The sequence below is a fragment of the Oncorhynchus mykiss genome, chromosome 3 (assembly GCF_057628025.1).
Source record: "Oncorhynchus mykiss isolate SJ-2025 chromosome 3, ASM5762802v1, whole genome shotgun sequence".
Taxonomy (NCBI): Eukaryota; Metazoa; Chordata; class Actinopteri; order Salmoniformes; family Salmonidae; genus Oncorhynchus; species Oncorhynchus mykiss.
This window is the reverse complement of record NC_143024.1, coordinates 39,180,001-39,197,500: the sequence shown is the minus strand read 5'-3', so window position 1 is coordinate 39,197,500 and position 17,500 is coordinate 39,180,001. Positions and strand designations below refer to the sequence as shown.

The following is a 17,500-nucleotide window of genomic DNA, read 5'->3' as shown; positions in this document are numbered from 1 at the left end:
TGACACATATTTGGAGCCTAGACATCCAGTAAACATCAGCACACCGGAGATCTGGCCTCAACCTCGTTGTGTCTCTGTGTGCCCTCATCTGCCCTCACTGAAGAGTACTCTCTGTTCAAACTGTGAACGCGGTCTGTCAATGTGCACTTGGTGATTCCCTCATGCTCTACAAACTCCATGGCCACAGAATGGCTGCATCGTGCCGTGTTTAGTGTCAGAGAGTGCAAAGCCGTTACTAGGTTGTGTTCTCGTTAGTTTCAACATCAGATAGGCCTATGGTCTGCATCTGGAATAGTCATTTGAGGGGAGGGAAGGGGGCATGAAGGGGAGGGATAGAGGGCATGAAGGGGAGGGAAGGAGGCATGAGGGGAAGGAAGGGGGCATGAAAGGGAGGGAAGGAGGCATGAGGGGAAGGGAGGGGGCATGAGGGGTGGGAAGGGGAATGCCTTGTTGTGATTCAAACATAGGCTGACAGCTGTGGCATCACCCTTTCTCTGTCAGCTGTCACACTGCCGCACACTGCAGAGGGAGTGTCGTATAGCCCAGTGACGAAAGGGGATCAATATAAATGGATTCTCTTCAGTGTCGAGAAATAGAGTGAAGTCCATAGGGGCAATAACTAGGGGTTGATTTAGGATGTGGCAGTCCCTATAGAGTGTACTACTTTTGACCAGGGCCCATCACACTGGGCACAGACGTCAGTTCAATGACTATTCCACGTTGGTTCACCATTACGATGTTGAAACCACATTGATTCAACCAGTGTGTGCCCAGTGGGATAGGTCTCTGGTAAAAAAAAATAATGCACAATAGAGGGAATAGGGTGGCATTTGGGGCACGACTCAGCCAACTCACTGATGGTTCAAAATCAATTCTCCAGTTGGAAGTTACCATTACTTCTACTTTGCCTGTGGATTGAAGTGTTTTCAGCATAAATAACTAATGTTTTGAGACAGGACGTGTGTTGGTTAGACAGGAAATGGGATTGAGAGCTGACAGAGAGGATATGGAGGAAACAGAATGCTGAGAGAGGAAATAAAATAGAGGAAAGAAAAAGACAGAGAGAGGAAGGGAGAGGTCTGTCTGTCTGTCTGTCTGTCTGTCTGTCTGTCCCTTTATCTGTTACTGTCTGTCTGTCTGTCTGTCTGTTTGTCTGTCCCTTTATCTGTTACTGTCTGTCTGTCTGTCTGTCTGTCTGTCTGTCTGTCTGTCTGTCTGTCCCTTTATCTGTTACTGTCTGTCTGTCTGTCTGTCTGTCTGTCTGTCTGTCTGTCTGTTTGTCTGTCCCTTTATCTGTTACTGTCTGTCTGTCTGTCTGTCTGTCTGTCTGTCTGTCTGTCTGTCTGTCTGTCTGTCTGTCCCTTTATCTGTTACTGTCTGTCTGTCTGTCTGTCTGTCTGTCTGTCTGTCTGTCTGTCTGTCTGTCTGTCTGTCCCTTTATCTGTTACTGTCTGTCTGTCTGTCTGTCTGTCTGTCTGTCTGTCTGTCTGTCTGTCTGTCTGTCTGTCCCTTTATCTGTTACTGTCTGTCTGTCTGTCTGTCTGTTTGTCTGTCCCTTTATCTGTTACTGTCTGTCTGTCTGTCTGTCTGTCTGTCTGTCCCTTTATCTGTTACTGTCTGTCTGTCTGTTTGTCTGTCCCTTTATCTGTTACTGTCTGTCTGTCTGTCTGTCTGTCTGTCTGTCTGTCTGTCTGTCTGTCTGTCTGTCCCTTTATCTGTTACTGTCTGTCTGTCTGTCTGTCTGTTTGTCTGTCCCTTTATCTGTTACTGTCTGTCTGTCTGTCTGTCTGTCCCTTTATCTGTTACTGTCTGTCTGTCTGTCTGTCTGTCTGTCTGTCTGTCTGTTTGTCTGTCCCTTTATCTGTTACTGTCTGTCTGTCTGTCTGTCTGTCTGTCTGTCTGTCTGTCTGTCTGTCTGTCCCTTTATCTGTTACTGTCTGTCTGTCTGTCTGTCTGTCTGTCTGTCTGTCTGTCTGTCTGTCTGTCTGTCTGTTTGTCTGTCCCTTTATCTGTTACTGTCTGTCTGTCTGTCTGTCTGTCTGTCTGTCTGTCTGTCTGTCTGTCTGTCTGTCTGTCTGTCCCTTTATCTGTTACTGTCTGTCTGTCTGTCTGTCTGTCTCTCTGTCTGTGTCCGTCTGTCCGTCTGCTGTAAATTACAATAAAGCTGTCCATCTGGGAGGAAGTTACAGATAGGAAATATGGGCAGGCCTGTATGTATTTTGGCTATAATAGGGGTTATGGTTAGGCGCTAGGGTTAGGGTTAGGTTTTCGGGTTAAGGTTAGGTTTAGGGGTTAGGCAAAATAGGATTTTGAATGGGACTGAATTGTGTGTCCCACAAGGTTAGCTATACAGGACTATGTGCTCACATATGTGTGATGGAGGGGTAATTGATGGAAGAGTAATTGAGAAATATACTGTTGTATAACAGATGACTGTAAGTGAGAACCATCCAGAGTACTTTCCAGTAGTACCATACTCATTGTGAAGTTGACCTATGACTTGGCAAAGATCGCCCCCTGCTGTTGACTGCAAAAGCGCAACCTTGTAAACTTTTCAAACTAACCCCATGCTCTCCTCTCATATCCCCACTTCTCTTCTGTCCAACAACAAGAAAGGTTGTGACTTCACTGACCCTGAGGGTGAGCGGTATGAGACAACGGTTGGACCCGTGCCATAGTAACCAGGCCATGATGACAGACAGACAGACGCACAGCATGACCAGGTTCACACAGACATGCACACATGACAACAAGGCTCAAGGGGTGTCTTAGATCTTCCCACGCTAGTCCCATAGACCTCATGTGTTCTTAGCACGTATAGGAGTTCACACGTAAGTTAATGACCCTCCCAGCTGCAAATGCCCTCCTCCTGTCGCGACTGCGATTGGGAGAAAGGTCTGGCTGTCATTTGTCTACGTCCTCTGTCATGTTCTCACGTGTGTATTGGCTCTTATGTGCTTTGGGCTCACGTGCAAGTGTGTATCTTACAAGGTCAATATTAAACAAGAGGCGATATTGTCCCACCCCAATGTTGAAGTCAGACCTAAGCCCTTGCATGTGCTCTGCCTCATTGACCTGTCATTCTTAATGGTGAATTATCAGTGCAATAGTGTTTATTTGAGCACAAGAGGTAGCAACACATCAGAACAAAACATTTGAAAAAGCGTATTGAAAACAGAAAAGAAAATAACAATTTGGACACATGACCTTCTTACAGACAAGTGTCACAAAATGGCTGCAGTAGGGTCACACTGCAACTGTGTTTTGTAGGGGCAATAGAATAAGTCACCAGTCTCACGCCCAAATAAGTTAAACCCAAGACACTCAAACCATGACCTCCACGAACCAGTCAGCCAAAACAGTTTGACAAATATTATGTCCTGAAAGGCCATGCAATCCCAATCATTCAATTCTGCACATCCTATTTCCCCCATTCTTAACTTCACAAGAAAACATGAAATATTTCCTATATACATTGCAAAATGTTTTTTTACAGTGAAAGCAAAATCTTATCAGCTATGAAATCCCTTTCCAAATTGGTGCCATAACCCAACACGTAATCCCACTACCCCTCTGTAATCTGTAATCTCCTAATCTGTTTTTGTTGGTTAATTGATCTAATCCAGCCTGTTAGTTGGTGTCATTTTCAGGTATGAGTCCTATGACATGAATTAAATGCCATCTGCGGGTGCCAGCGCTGGTTCATACGCTGTACAGTTCAACACTATTGAGAAGGTATGGAAAGGGAGGTGCTAAAATTCAAATCAACCCCTAGTCCCTATTCCCTATACATTCCCTTAGATCTGAAAAATCCATTTTGGGATTGGGAATGATTTGATGTGGCTCAGGTTAGCCTGAATGCCAGTCTGTTTCTGCTTAAACTAACTGGCTTTATCACTATCTTGCCAAGAGACACGTCAGCTAAGGCAGCAACAGATTGGCATCCTTGCTACTGGTGTTGGAGTGGTGGGTACAATCTACACCAGAGCAAGTAGAATGAAGATGATAACGGGTTACGAGTAGCCTGGTCCCAGATCTGTTCACTCTGTTTTCCCAACTCCTATGGTCACTGTCGTGCAATGATTGCAAGACAGCATCAACCAATCTGGGACCAGGCTAGACTAGGATGGCATTCTGCCCCATGTACCCCCTCACCCCCCTGACCCCACTCAATCCCTGCCCCATACCCCATCCCACCCCCTTACAGCTGGCTTGTTAGTCTTGCTGGCCAGACATGCTCTTGGTCTTCAACTCAGCCAGCTTGCCTGTGACAAAGTTCCACTTGAAGGGTGTGTTCTCGCTCCCTCCTCCCAGCATGGCGTATTTGGAGAAGCTAGTGTTGCTCCCTCCTCCTCCATCTTGACTCTGCTCTCCCTCCGCGTTCTCCCCCTGGTAACTCTCCCCCCCTCCTCCCTCACCAGCTCCCTCTCCCACCGCCTCCTGACCCTCCTCCACTGTGCTTGTCTCGTTTGCTGCGGCTTCAGCCTGTTTCGCAGTGGCCATTTGTTTCCAGTTGGTGGCGAAGCTACCCCAGAATCCTGAGGGTCTGGCCGGTCTCTGCGGCTCCTCAGGCATCACTGCTAGTGGACTGGGGATACAAGGAAGGGAAGGGGACCGTCATTTTGTGTATCATTATATGTTTAACTCAATTCATATAAATGACATTATTAAGGTACTTATTGAATTAAGCATTAGTTCATCAGACATGGCTAATATTCCCATGTTCAGTAGGAGGAGGAGGAAGAGGAGGGGGGAATATAGTCCCACTGACTGGTCTGGGACAGGCGGGCTCTCATTCTCCTCCAATAGCTGGTGCTCATCCTCTTTGTTGAAGAGTGCTGACATCCTGTTCCAGCCTTTAGCCCCGGCACCCTGCATCTGAACACACACACACACACACACACACACACACACACACACACACACACACACAGTGTGAAAGGTGTGTGTGTGTGTGCACTGGACCACTGTCTAATGCCAATCCTTCGGAATGTGATTCATGTTAGGATGAACGTGTAAAGTCTGCATTAAGTTCCATGCTCTGTGTGTGTGTGTGTGTGTGTGTGTGTGTGTGTGTGTGTGCTTACTCTCTTGGCCAGCTGAGACACTGAGTTGGGTCCCTCATCCTCCTGGACAGGGCTCATGTCAATCTCTGCATTATTGACCTGGGAACACAAGCCCAGCAATGACCATCACGCATTTATATTGTCAGCCTCAGCACAGCAGTACACAGTTCTGAGTAAAAACACATGCTGTACTCGGCTACCCTGCTTTTCAGTGCATTCAATTTATTGGTAGTGGTTGCCCTCTAGTGCGTTAATATAGACACTACAAGCACTTTCCAGAAAAATAAATACACAGAACATGTCAAGGAAAAGTCTGTCATTGAAAATGCTGGACAGTGCCCAAATGTAACACATAATCCACATCAACAGCAAAATCTTCATTTGTAGCAGCATCCTTTACTCTATTGAGGAAGTCAGATCGAAGTTATCCTTGTGGATCCCTTTTAATCCATTATGCCAAAGATAATAAACTGAGGGAGAGTATACAGCCTACTTTATTTCTGCATCCACTTGAATAATAAAAAAAAACACTAACACAGAGGTAATTTCCAAGAGGGTAAATATACTTTGCTTGTTTCAGACATACAGTAAGAACAATGACAGCTAAAGTCCCCCCATAACTCAAAGATCTCTCAGGAAACGATGTCTTCAGACATATATTCTAATGCAGTATCGTTCACATAGGCCCTGTCACCATGTCAAGGGCACAGGTCTGAACAGACCTCAGCATCTCAGGGGGTGATCTAGGATCAGCCCCCACTCCTATCCATATAACATTATTCATTATTATCTAATAGGCAAAACTGATCCAAGATCAGCACTCCTACTCTAAGACTTGAATACAGGGGCTTGAACACAGGACATTCTGTCTGTGTCCGTCTCGTCCCCTGTCACTGGAATGCCATCTAATCCGTGTACGCAGCTCCAGTTCGAGATCAGGTTTCCGATGTTCCGAAGAACTGGGTCGTCCTTGTTCCTACAGCACGTTCCAATCCCGGACACATCAGGGGTGTCGAGAGACAAGAAAAAAATCCGGTGAACTCAATCATCGAAAGACCCTTGGATTTTTTAACAACCATTCAATGTCGGGCATCACTGATAGTATGTCTGACAGCACTCATAGCTTGTCCATCATATTAGCTAACATAGGTTACAGTGTGAGGGTTGGGTGAATGTTCATATGAATAAACCAGTAGCTACTGCAGACAGAGTACTATAGCAACGATTTGGGTTTCGGTTCTGCAATTGAAAGCCTATGCTACAGTGATTAGCGTGTTTCAGCCAAAACTATAACAAAGCACAAGAGGAACTGCTCTGCAGTTTCCTCAAAGCTCCAGCAGAAATAAGCCTTCAACAACAATGAATAAAACTTCAACGACAATGGATGAGCAAACCAACAGATCTGTCGCTGTGAGCACCCACAGCGATCCTAAATGAGAGGTTGTGTGTATCAGGCGTCTCAGAGTAGGAGTGCTGATTTAGGATTAGTTGTACCTTTTAGATCCCAAGTGAATAAGACTGCATTAGTGGCGTTGGGGAATTGATCCCAGATCAGCGCTCTTACCTGCTTGCTTTCTCTTTACCTGATCTGACATCAGTGCCCACACCTGACAAACACAAACTTGAATTTGTGGAACACAAACTCGAATCAGGGAGAGCAAGACATCTGCAGGGGACATCTGCCGATGAGAGACAAGCTTTTTATTCCCTACCTCTTCCTCCGTGTACTCCTCTAGGTCCGGGTTCAGGGTCTTCAGCACTTTGCTCTTGTACACTTTCCATATGGGATTCATGCTTGTTCACCCTACAGGACCTCTAGAACTGTTGAAACAACTCTCAGTAAGGCCTCACAGCTTCGTGAGGCAGACCACCCTCCACCAAAGTCCCCTCTGCAGGTCTTCTCAGTTTGACTAATGCCCTTTTCCCATTCGTACACTTCCAGCTCTTAGACAACGACTCAGCCTCGACGGAACTTTTGACCTGACTCACCCTAGGCCTGTCTACAGTGTTGTAGGCCTGTGCTGTTTCATGTTGTTAGAATGTCAATGTCTCTTGTCAGGAACACAGGTTGCTGGTAACATCCCTATGAAGCATCTGATCAGCTAGAGGAATCAAACAGTTGCCGATGTGAGCACACACACACACACAACCCCATGCATGTACGCAATCACACACACAAACGCACACCGACACACACGCCGTCACGGTTCAGGATTCAGGCTGCATCGGTTACCTGGAAACAGGTGTGGGTTTCCTCATGCATTTTTCAGCAAGGCTCTTTTCCAGAGGTAGTGGGCCATTGTCGACTGGCACCGCTAGACTGGACGCTGTAACCCTAACCCAGTGGGCGGTGGCTCCACACTGGTGCCATGTTTAGATGCCCGTTACACTCAGATACGGATTAGAGTATATGTCCCATTTGGCCAACATTATGAGAAGTCAGGCCCAAAGCCCAACGATGCTCCTGTTCAGTAGATCAGTACACAGGGCTTAATCTTCCTCCTCGTTGGTAGTCGTTCATTTCCGTCACACGTTGTCATGTGGTAGACTTACGAGCAAGATCAGCTCTTTATAAAATGTGGCACAATTCTGGCTGAACGTTCAGGGCAGACTACTGCTACCAAATGAAGTTGTACCATCGCAACATGTACGTCGATGCTTATAGTTCTGTTTAGGGTCGGGCGACTAAAGAGTAGAGTACTTCCTGGACTCCAGATACATTTGAAAAGTGTTGAGTGACAACACTTTATCACGTCTTTCTTGTTTCTTTCTTTATCTTCTACCTAATTTACTTTTAGTGCATTTGTACACTGCAAACTCCAATCCTTACCTGTTCACCTCCTTGGAGAGCTGGATTCCAAGTTCTGGTTTGTTGGCAACCTGAGGAGGGCTTGCCAGTGTAATGTAGATGGAGACAGATATCATAAAGCTTTGATGACCTATACGGTTTCATTGACTACTGAGCACAATACAACCAGATATTTAAAGGAAATATGTTTCTGCCCGATTTTCATTATTTTTTATCTGACTTTATTTATAAAAAAAAAAAGTGTTATATAGTTTTGCGTACACCAATCATAACCATGGTAAATATAGCCTCAATCCTAAATGCATTGGTGGTGTTTTGCCAATGTAATACTGGCAGCCTTGGCGATAATCTTGATTCTACTACACGTCGGTGTGATGTTAGCATGCCTGTAGTTCTCATTTTGACACTTTTGATGACCATGTAGAGTTCCACTTAATGAGGGGCTGTATACCTATAAGATTAACTTCAATAATATATGGGCTTGTATGAGAGAGGCATCTACACACACAACACAGTATAGGCTTGACTGCTGATGGATGTTTCCTGTTTCCAGCCACTGATCATGGCTGCCCGGTATTGGATTTCCTCAGATGGAAATATCCAAATATTTATCTGGGTCCTATTCATTAGGAAACAAGGTTTTTCATTGTAAACCAGTAAACCAGGCCTAAAACTCACTGATCCCCTTCACTCACAGTGTGTTGTTAATGTTTGCTGCAACTGATCATCATGCCTCTGTCTGCTGAACGGTTGTGTCCTTCTACATTAAAGTTCCATCTGCATCATTCAACAGGAAGTCTACTGGCACAGCAAATCAACTCCGGCAATTATTATAGACTTAGGCTGGGATTCAATCCAAAGGTGCGTCACCCTGTACCTAGTTCTAGTCAAGGAATGATCAAACTCACTAATATTGTAGGAATGTAGCCTCAGCTATGTATTGTAGGCTATATGGGCCTTCTATTTCATGCATTTTCTCCTTATAGACCATAGACCATAACCCTCCACTTAGCTCCATCCTCAATCAATCCTAAGAGGCCAGACTGATCTGACAGCACTGGCCATCTGGAGGTGAAAGAAACAGCATTGGGTTTTCCTTTACCTTGCGCTCAATCTCACAGGTGTCCTATTCCATTAGATTTACAATGCATCATTCCTTCTTCCCTTCCTTGAAGTAATCGCTGATCTTTAAGTGATTGGATTGGTGTAGGCACGGCTTTGACCAATCCAAACAATTTAGATCTGTGATAACAAGGAACATAGGAAGGCTCTGACATGTGTAGTACATCCTTTGTGCATTGCCTTTCATGGCCACTAGATGACTCAGGAAGTCTAAACGTTAATATTTCACAATAGTTTTTTTTTTGTGTTTGACTTCATGGATAAGAATGTATTGATTTACCTTGTCCTGTTTTACCTTTGCTCCTTGACTCAGGATTGATTTACCCTTTATGTTATCACATATGGGGCATGAAACTAGTTGAAACCGGTGTATCTGTACGAGGCTACCAAACAAAATCAATTGTGGTGGGCTAGGAAATTTGAGGAGAAGAAACACCAAATGCTCTTTTTAATGATTGTTTAAGGGGGTGTTGTATGTGAATGTTGGCTAAAAAGAAGTCAGAAATCATCTTGCATCTATGAAGTGTGATACACCTTGACAGTCGGTTACTTCCTGGTACATGTCAGTTTAAAGTGGCAATCAGCAGTTGAAACAATAACAAAGCACTTCCCCTGCCCCTGTTTTGCTAAAAACCTGTGGGGCTGGAGAAATGTAACCACTCTAAAAATCATAGACAGAGTTTAGTTTTAACCATGTTTTGCGGCTATATAGTGTTTGTTTACATTTACTTTGTTTACAAACTAAGCTTATATTTCGACGGTTGAACTAAGCTCATGAGGCATTTATAAGTGATATTCTTAAAGAATCAGTAGGTACATATTAATTTAGAAGCCCAAAAATGTAGCAACTGCTGATTGCCTCTTTAAGGAAAAGTATAAAGTAATTGAAGGAAGGATGTTGGGGTGACATTATTAGTATGGAGAGTATCATATCAAGCTTAGTGAGTAAATGTTCACAAATCAATGATTATGGAACAATGCTTTCCTCTCCAAATGTAGACAAGTAAAGTCCAACAACATAGCAGTAATCATTATAGGTCACCTAATTCCTGGGACTAGGAACATCAGTAAATGTAAAACATACTGTATGTGTGTGTGCACATGTGTGCGTATTTGTGTGTGCCTGCCAGCCTGCCTGCCGTTTTGTGTATGTATGTATGTATGTATGTATGTATGTATGTATGTATGCATGTATGTATGTACAGAAACTACATTTTAGCCGTGAGGGCTAAGGGTAGATGCATTTCCACAATACACCACCAGGTGGCGACGGGGAGCCATGTCACTACTCTCAGCTCTGGGCATGAAGCACTACCCGAAATGTAGAACAAAATGTACAGAACACAATGTTCCATCCACACACACACAGTTTTATCTAGCACTTCCTAACATTACTCTTCAGACAGTATTGGTTCTGTGTTTATGTCCAGACGCTTCTCTTGTTTTGTATCACTCATTATTCTTCTTTATTATACTCACCAACTGCACCTTCTTCCTGACTCCTAGCGTCATTGTTACAGAATACTGCCTCTACAAATGGAAGCACTAGGGACTCAAAACATCTCCCAGATGGTCGGCGAACAGGGACACCTACTTCTCCAACGCCACAATGAGCTGGCGCAACTGAGAATGTCTATGTATGAGGTCCTCCGTGTTCTTCAATGTCTCGATATTACCCAAGGGGCGTCACCTCCAACGAGCGGGGGATTCTCTGTCAACCCAGCGAGCCAGCACCCCAGCCCATCCAGCATTCCACCCAGGTCAGCGATGGCTGTTTGTCCTCCCCCGGAGAAATACGAGAAATAGATTGCGTTTTAATCTGACAAAGCCGATGTCCTGTTCAGTCTCTACGACTCGGGAGATGTTCCTGTCCTGAGTATACCCATAGTTCCGCTCTCTCGAGTCTTGACCCTGTGCTCCTGGACGTAGTTGTGAACATTCGCCAGGCCCTGGAGAGGGAACCTGCTACCTGTCCTCCTGAGCGAGTGCACCTACGTTCCCACTGGGATAAGGGATCGGCTGCTGACCTGGGCGCATCTACGTTCCCACTGGGATAAGGGATCGGCTGCTGACCTGGGCGCACCTATGTTCCCACGGGGAGAAGGGATCGGCTGCTGACCTGGGCGAACCGACGTTCCCACGGGGATAAGGGATCGGCTGCTGACCTGGGCGCACCTATGTTCCCACGGGGAGAAGGGATCGGCTGCTGACCTGGGCGCACCTACGTTCCCACGGGGATAAGGGATTGGCTGCTGACCTGGGCACACACAGCTGTCGTTGTTGGACATCCAGGTATCACCCGCACTATTCAATCCATCTCTGGAAAGTACTGGTGGCAAACATTAGCGCAGGACGTCACTCGCTACATCAACTCCTGTTCCGTAGGTGCCTAAACGAAATCTCCCCGGCATGATCCAGAAGGGAAACTCCTTCCCCCTCCTGTGCCTCAGCATCCCCGGTCTCATCTGTCCACTGATTTTGTCACTGATCTTCCCTCCTCTGATGGTTTCACCAGCATTTTAGTGGTTGGGGACAGGTTCTTTATATCCTGCCGTTTTATCCCTCTCTCTGGTCTCCCTACCACTCCCCAGGTTGCTGAGGCACTGTTCCAGCAGGTCTTTTGGCGCTATGGCCTTCTGGAAGACATTGTCTCTGACCGCTGCCCACAATACATGTCAAGGGTATAGAAAGCCTTCATGGAGACACTGGGGGATCACGGTCAGCCTCACTTCTGGGTACTGGCCTCAGTCTAAGGGGCAGATGGAGAGGATGAACCAGGAGCTGGGGAGGTTCCTGAGGAGTCACTGCCAGGGCCGGTAGGGGGAGTGGGCCCAATTCCTTTCCTGGGCAGAGCATGTCCAGAATTCATTGCGTCACTCCTCCACCGGGCTGACTCCCTTCCAGTGTGTTCTGGGTTATCAGCCAGCCCTGGCTCTGTTGGACTCCAAACTAGACCGAAGCTCCTGCGTTGGACAAGTGGTGCAGGCGTGAAGAATACGTTTGGAACAATGCCTACGTGAGGCTCCAGCGCACCGTCCTCCATCAGAAAGAGCAGACTGATTCGCCACTGCAGTGAGGCCTCCATGTTCCATCCTGGTGATCGCAGCTGGCTCTCCACCAGGAACTTCCCACTCCGCCTGCCATGTAAAAAGCTGAGCCCCTGGGTTTGTGGGGCCGTTCAAGGTCCTCCAGAGGGTCAACGAGGTGACGTGTAGATTACAGCTCCCCACTAACTACCAGATCTCACCCTCTTTTCATGTTTCCCTCCTCAGGCCGGTGGTTCCTGGTCCCCTGGCTGAAGCCATCCCCCACAACACTCCTCCGCCTCCCCTGGACATTGATGGAATCCCCGCCAATGCCATCAGATCCCTCCTGCACTCCCAACGTCATGGGGGTCGGCTTCAGTACCTGGTGGACGACACTCTAGATCGTCCACCAGGAGGGTGCACCCAGTCATGAAGCACACCTGGACTTCAACACTACCCTGATTACTCCCCCTTTATCTAGCACTCCCTAGCATTACTCTTCAGACAGTATTGGTTCTGTGTTTATGTCCAGACGCTTCTCTTGTTTTGTATCGCTCAATGTGCTTTATCATTATACTCACCAACTGCACCTGCTTCCTGACTCCCAGCGTCACTGTTACTCAATGCTGCTGGGTTTTTCACGCTCAACAGTTTCCTGGGTGTATCGAGAATGATCCACCACCCAATGGACATCCAGCCAACTTGACACAACTGTGAGAAACACTGAAGTCAACATGGGCCAGCATCCCTGTGGTACGCTTTCGACACCTTGTAGAGTTCATGCTTCGACAAATTGATGCTGTTCTGAGGGCAAAAGGGGGTGGGGGGGGGGGGGATGAAACTCAATATTAGGATGGTCTTCCTAATGTTTTGTACGCTCAGTGTATATAGATAATAGGCTTCTTGTATTTGGATTCTTTATCAAGACAGGACAAAAAATGCTTACAGAGGAAAGTGAATCTGCTTAAGAAACCAAACAGAATGGGTGGCATGTTGGTGACTGATGGCGGTCCTTGGTGGTCTGTAGTGGATTAGCCTGCATTGGGGTCCGTGACCCTGGACATTAGGGTGTCTCTGTTTCTCTCTGCATTAGGCTTTATTCAGGAAGGTACACAGTCACCCCATGATGAAGGTGACGAACGGTTTTGTAGACTGAAGAGACAGTGAGATAGGGTCATGGGTTGAGGTTAGAAATCCCCACTAGGACAATGTACTGTATAGCCTTGAGAAAAGCACATTATCGCCTTAAATATGTCACATGAAGAGTACATTGATATTTGTAGGTTAAGTGATTTACAAGCCCATTTTTGTGTTGGTATCATCTCTCGAACAGCTGATGTGTCCATGGAGAATAATGACTAACAGATCAACACATCTTTGAGGCACTTTATCCCAAACCCATCTCTGTATCCATACGCACGTGGATCCTCAGACTACCGATGTATGGTGTGTTTCGCTCATCACCTCGAAACCAAAGAACTCCAACCGAACTGTAGTCATCTGATGACTCTTCACCGTGCACTCACATGCACCATGGTCCATTACCCAGAATGCATCTCAGAGTTAGCAGAATACCCACACACCATGGGCTACTGTAAGACCAGTTGTTGTTTACGGCTGATACGCAAAAGTCTCCACTTCCATGCACTTCGTAGAATTGCTATATTGGTATGAGGATCTTGGCAGATGTCAATATATCTGCGCTCGTCCCTTTTCCCTTTTCCCTTTCGTTATCTGAATCCCAAATTAAACTCTGGCTCCTCCTTTCTAGTCTCTAGGTCCTAATGGGGATCTGAAGGGATTGGATAGGTGCAAGCAATATGGTCAAATTCCACACAGTCTAATAAGGTGAAGAACGGGTGTGGGGGGAAGTTTCCCCTAGATCTTGAGTCAGTTTTGCATTTTCCTATTAACAGATAAGGTTGGGATTGGGGGAGCTAGGACACGCACACACACACACACACACACGACACGGACCCGCATTTAGTATTATGCGTCTGGCTGTCACTGGGATGTACATACAGTACGTGCACAGAATGTTCCCCATCGAAATAGCACCTTATGTAAAGAGATCAACCCTGGGAGGATTCCAACTGGTTGGCCCTCCTCTCCATGCCAAACACAGTATGGTTCCTATAGTCAAGGCCTACTGGCTGGATTGGACTGGACTGATATCTTCCTAGGGGGTCCTTTATGACAGGCTGAGTCCCACATGGCACCCTAATCCTTTTACAGTGCATTGCTTTTGACCAGGCCCCATAGGACTCTGGACAAAAAGTAGTGCACTAGGGAATAGTATGCCATTTGGTACTCACCCTTGGGTCGTCCAGTGTGTCCAGTGACATCTTCCCCATTGACATGTTGACGCTGAAGACAAATATAGATGCCCAACCAATGGTGGGTTTAATCTGCACAAAATGACCATTAGTTTGCCATCTACATATGACACTAGCTCCTCAGGCAATGCATTTTACACAAACAAGTCACATGCCATGTAACTATGATCCATAAACTAGATTTTTTTTTTTACATGCATCTATGCTCTACCCGTCTTTACGACCACGTAGAGACAAACATACACCCAGCACAGGAGGCTGCTGAGGGGAGGACGGCTCATAATAATGTCTGTAATGGAATGAATGGAATGGCATCAAAAATATGGAAACCATGTGTTCGATGTATTTGATACCATTCCACTGATTCCGCTCCGGCCATTACCACGAGCCCGTCCTCCCCAATTAAGGTGCCACCAACCTCCTGTGACACCCAGTAACATGTTTGCTGTGAGCACACACAACAACAATCCAAGTTCTCTTTGATACTCACACTCTTCCGTGTGTTTGATACTCACACTCTTCCGTGTGTTAGATACTCACACTCTTCCGTGTGTTAGATACTCACACTCTTCCGTGTGTTAGATACTCACACTCTTCCGTGTGTTAGATACTCACACTCTTCCGTGTGTTTGATACTCACACTCTTCCGTGTGTTAGATACTCACACTCTTCCGTGTGTTAGATACTCACACTCTTCCGTGTGTTAGATACTCACACTCTTCCGTGTGTTAGATACTCACACTCTTCCGTGTGTTAGATACTCACACTCTTCCGTGTGTTAGATACTCACACTCTTCCGTGTGTTTGATACTCACACTCTTCCGTGTGTTAGATACTCACACTCTTCCGTGTGTTTGATACGCCCTGACCGTAGATTGCTTTGTATGTTTCTATTTTTAGTTTGGTCAGGATGTGATGTGGGTGGGTATTCTATGTTTTTGTTCTATGTTTGTATTTCTATGTGTTTGGCCTGGTATGGTTCCCAATCAGAGGCAGCTGTCAATCGTTGTCTCTGATTGAGAACCATACTTAGGCAGCCTGGTTTCGCCCTTGAGTTGTGGGTAGTTGTTTTCTGTTTTGTGTGTATCACCTGACAGAACTGTTTCGTTCTCGTTATTCCGCGTTGTTATTTTGTTTAGTGTTTAGTTTTTGATTAAATTTACAACATGAACACTTACCACGCTCCACTTTGGTCCTCTCCTTCTTCCACCTACGACGACCGTTACAGACTCATTAAGAATGATTGGAACACTATGATAGGGGTTCTATATATATATACAGACCCATACGTATGTTTTTGGACAGTGATGCTTCTGTACTCCAGAATTTTGGATTTGAGATCAAATGTTTCATATGAGGTGACAGTTTAGAAATGAAAGCACTTTATAGATCATTTGACGTCACAAGTATGTGGACAAATTTCATTTATAGTGTACCAAGTGTTAGCAGTTGATGTTACTCTTCAATAACACAGACCCCAAAGCAAATCAGGGGGAGAATTTATCTTCGAAATATTCTTACACAAGGTTGTCTGAAGTTTACTATGTGTTCTAATGTTAATTGCACACAATGACAACATCAAGCTTGTGACTCTACAAACTTATTGGATGCATTTGGTTTTGGTTATGTTTTGGGTTACGTTTTGCCCAATGGCGAGCTTGGGACTATGAGGTTCTACTTGTGTTTTTGTTGAAATGTAGTTATTGAAATAGCCTTGTTCTGTTCAATGGTCTCTACCTATATAGTACTCTAATGATCTTCGTCACTCTGTAACTTTCTCACTCATCATTCACAATTCGTTCGTGATTATCCATAATCACGGTAGCATCCACATTCATGTGCACATGTAGGATCTTAATTTGAGCCCGTTTGCTACAGCAAGAAAATAATAAATACAGCAACAGAAAATGTGAATTATTATGTGGATTATAAGTAACAGACATTTTTGTAGGGGTTGATACATTTTTCGTAAGGGAAAAATTGATCTGAACGTTCTAAGTGGAAATTACAAACTTCAGGAGCGTTTTTACACGACAAGTATGGCAGGAAAATCCTCCTGCAACAGGGTGATCAAACACACCCACATAATACACGATTCACCATTCACTTCCTATTGGACAAAACATCAGAAACACAACCAAAACAAGCTGTAAATGCCTCCAACATGTTTGTAGTAGATACACAAGCTTGATGCAGTCATCGTGTGCAAGGAATATGGAACCAAATAGTACACGTTTGACTACTTTAATACACTATAAGTTAAATTTGTCCAAATGGGGAGAATAGATATATAAAGCTTTCATTACGAAACGGTAAAACATATGCATGAAAAAACCCTCAAATAAAAGGTGACATTCTGTCCTGTCACCTCATATAAAACATTTGAGCTTCAATCCAAAATCCTGGAGTATAATGACAAATTAAACATTTTAGCATCACTATCCAAATACATATGTAGGGGAGTGTATCATGTATCACAGTACATGAACAGAGTATGTTCTGTATATTTAGAATCGGAAGAATGTATACAAACCTATACATTCGCTCAGCAAACAGGATTTTGGCATCATAGTACAGGTTTATGTCATCTGAAATCCCAAACCTTAGTGGAAACAACAACGAATGTCTGTTGTAATGACGATGAGAGGTGAATGGGCGCTTCATAGTTTGTTACGCAACAGTTGGAATAGTAGTAGCTAGGAAAATACCTCATTCTACTGCCATTTCCAACAGGCACTTAAAACATGAGTAGCCACACAGCATAGAATGTGTGTGTGTTTGTGTGCAAACCTGTTTATAGGACACTAGCACATGCTTGTGTTTGCTCAATTACACAAACGCACACATGCATACACGCAACACACACACACACACACACACACACACACACACACACACACACACACTGGATAAATGTCCAAGAGACAACTGTGGTCAACAACCCTTGCATAGTGGACCGGGCACCTACCTACCCACCCACCTGGCCTGTGTACCAATTTTTATAAACTTTAGCCAACTCCTTTGTTGTTGTCATTCCAAACCTGTTTGAGAACCTGGCTTACCACCCATGACCATAATGCCATTTGCAACACTTGTCCCATATAGCCCATAGGTAACATACCTCCATATTGCCAACCCTTG

The 17,500-nt window shown here is 45.2% G+C and overlaps 1 protein-coding gene across 1 annotated transcript; it reads right to left on the bottom strand.

Moving 5' to 3' along the window:
- Positions 1-3,098: 3,098 nt before the first annotated feature.
- LOC110516993 (uncharacterized protein C1orf232) lies at positions 3,099-7,162 on the bottom strand. Its single transcript, XM_036973735.2, has 4 exons — positions 6,779-7,162; positions 5,088-5,165; positions 4,772-4,878; positions 3,099-4,588 (listed from the first exon to the last, which is right to left on the bottom strand). Exons 1-4 carry the CDS (start codon positions 6,857-6,859, stop codon positions 4,216-4,218), a joined length of 639 nt encoding a protein of 212 aa, XP_036829630.1. The 5' UTR covers positions 6,860-7,162; the 3' UTR covers positions 3,099-4,215.
- Positions 7,163-17,500: the final 10,338 nt, after the last annotated feature.

What these genes read in the sequence shown, in the direction of transcription:
- LOC110516993 (XM_036973735.2), bottom strand. Translation starts at nt 6,859, where the DNA reads ATGAATCCCATATGGAAAGTGTACAAGAGCAAAGTGCTGAAGACCCTG. An exon ending in AGGAGTACACGGAGGAAGAG is followed by an intron (nt 5,166 to 6,778) that starts GTAGGGAATAAA and finishes TTGTGTTCCCAG; the next exon opens with GTCAATAATGCAGAGATTGA. An exon ending in TGTCTCAGCTGGCCAAGAGA is followed by an intron (nt 4,879 to 5,087) that starts GTAAGCACACAC and finishes GTGTGTGTTCAG; the next exon opens with ATGCAGGGTGCCGGGGCTAA.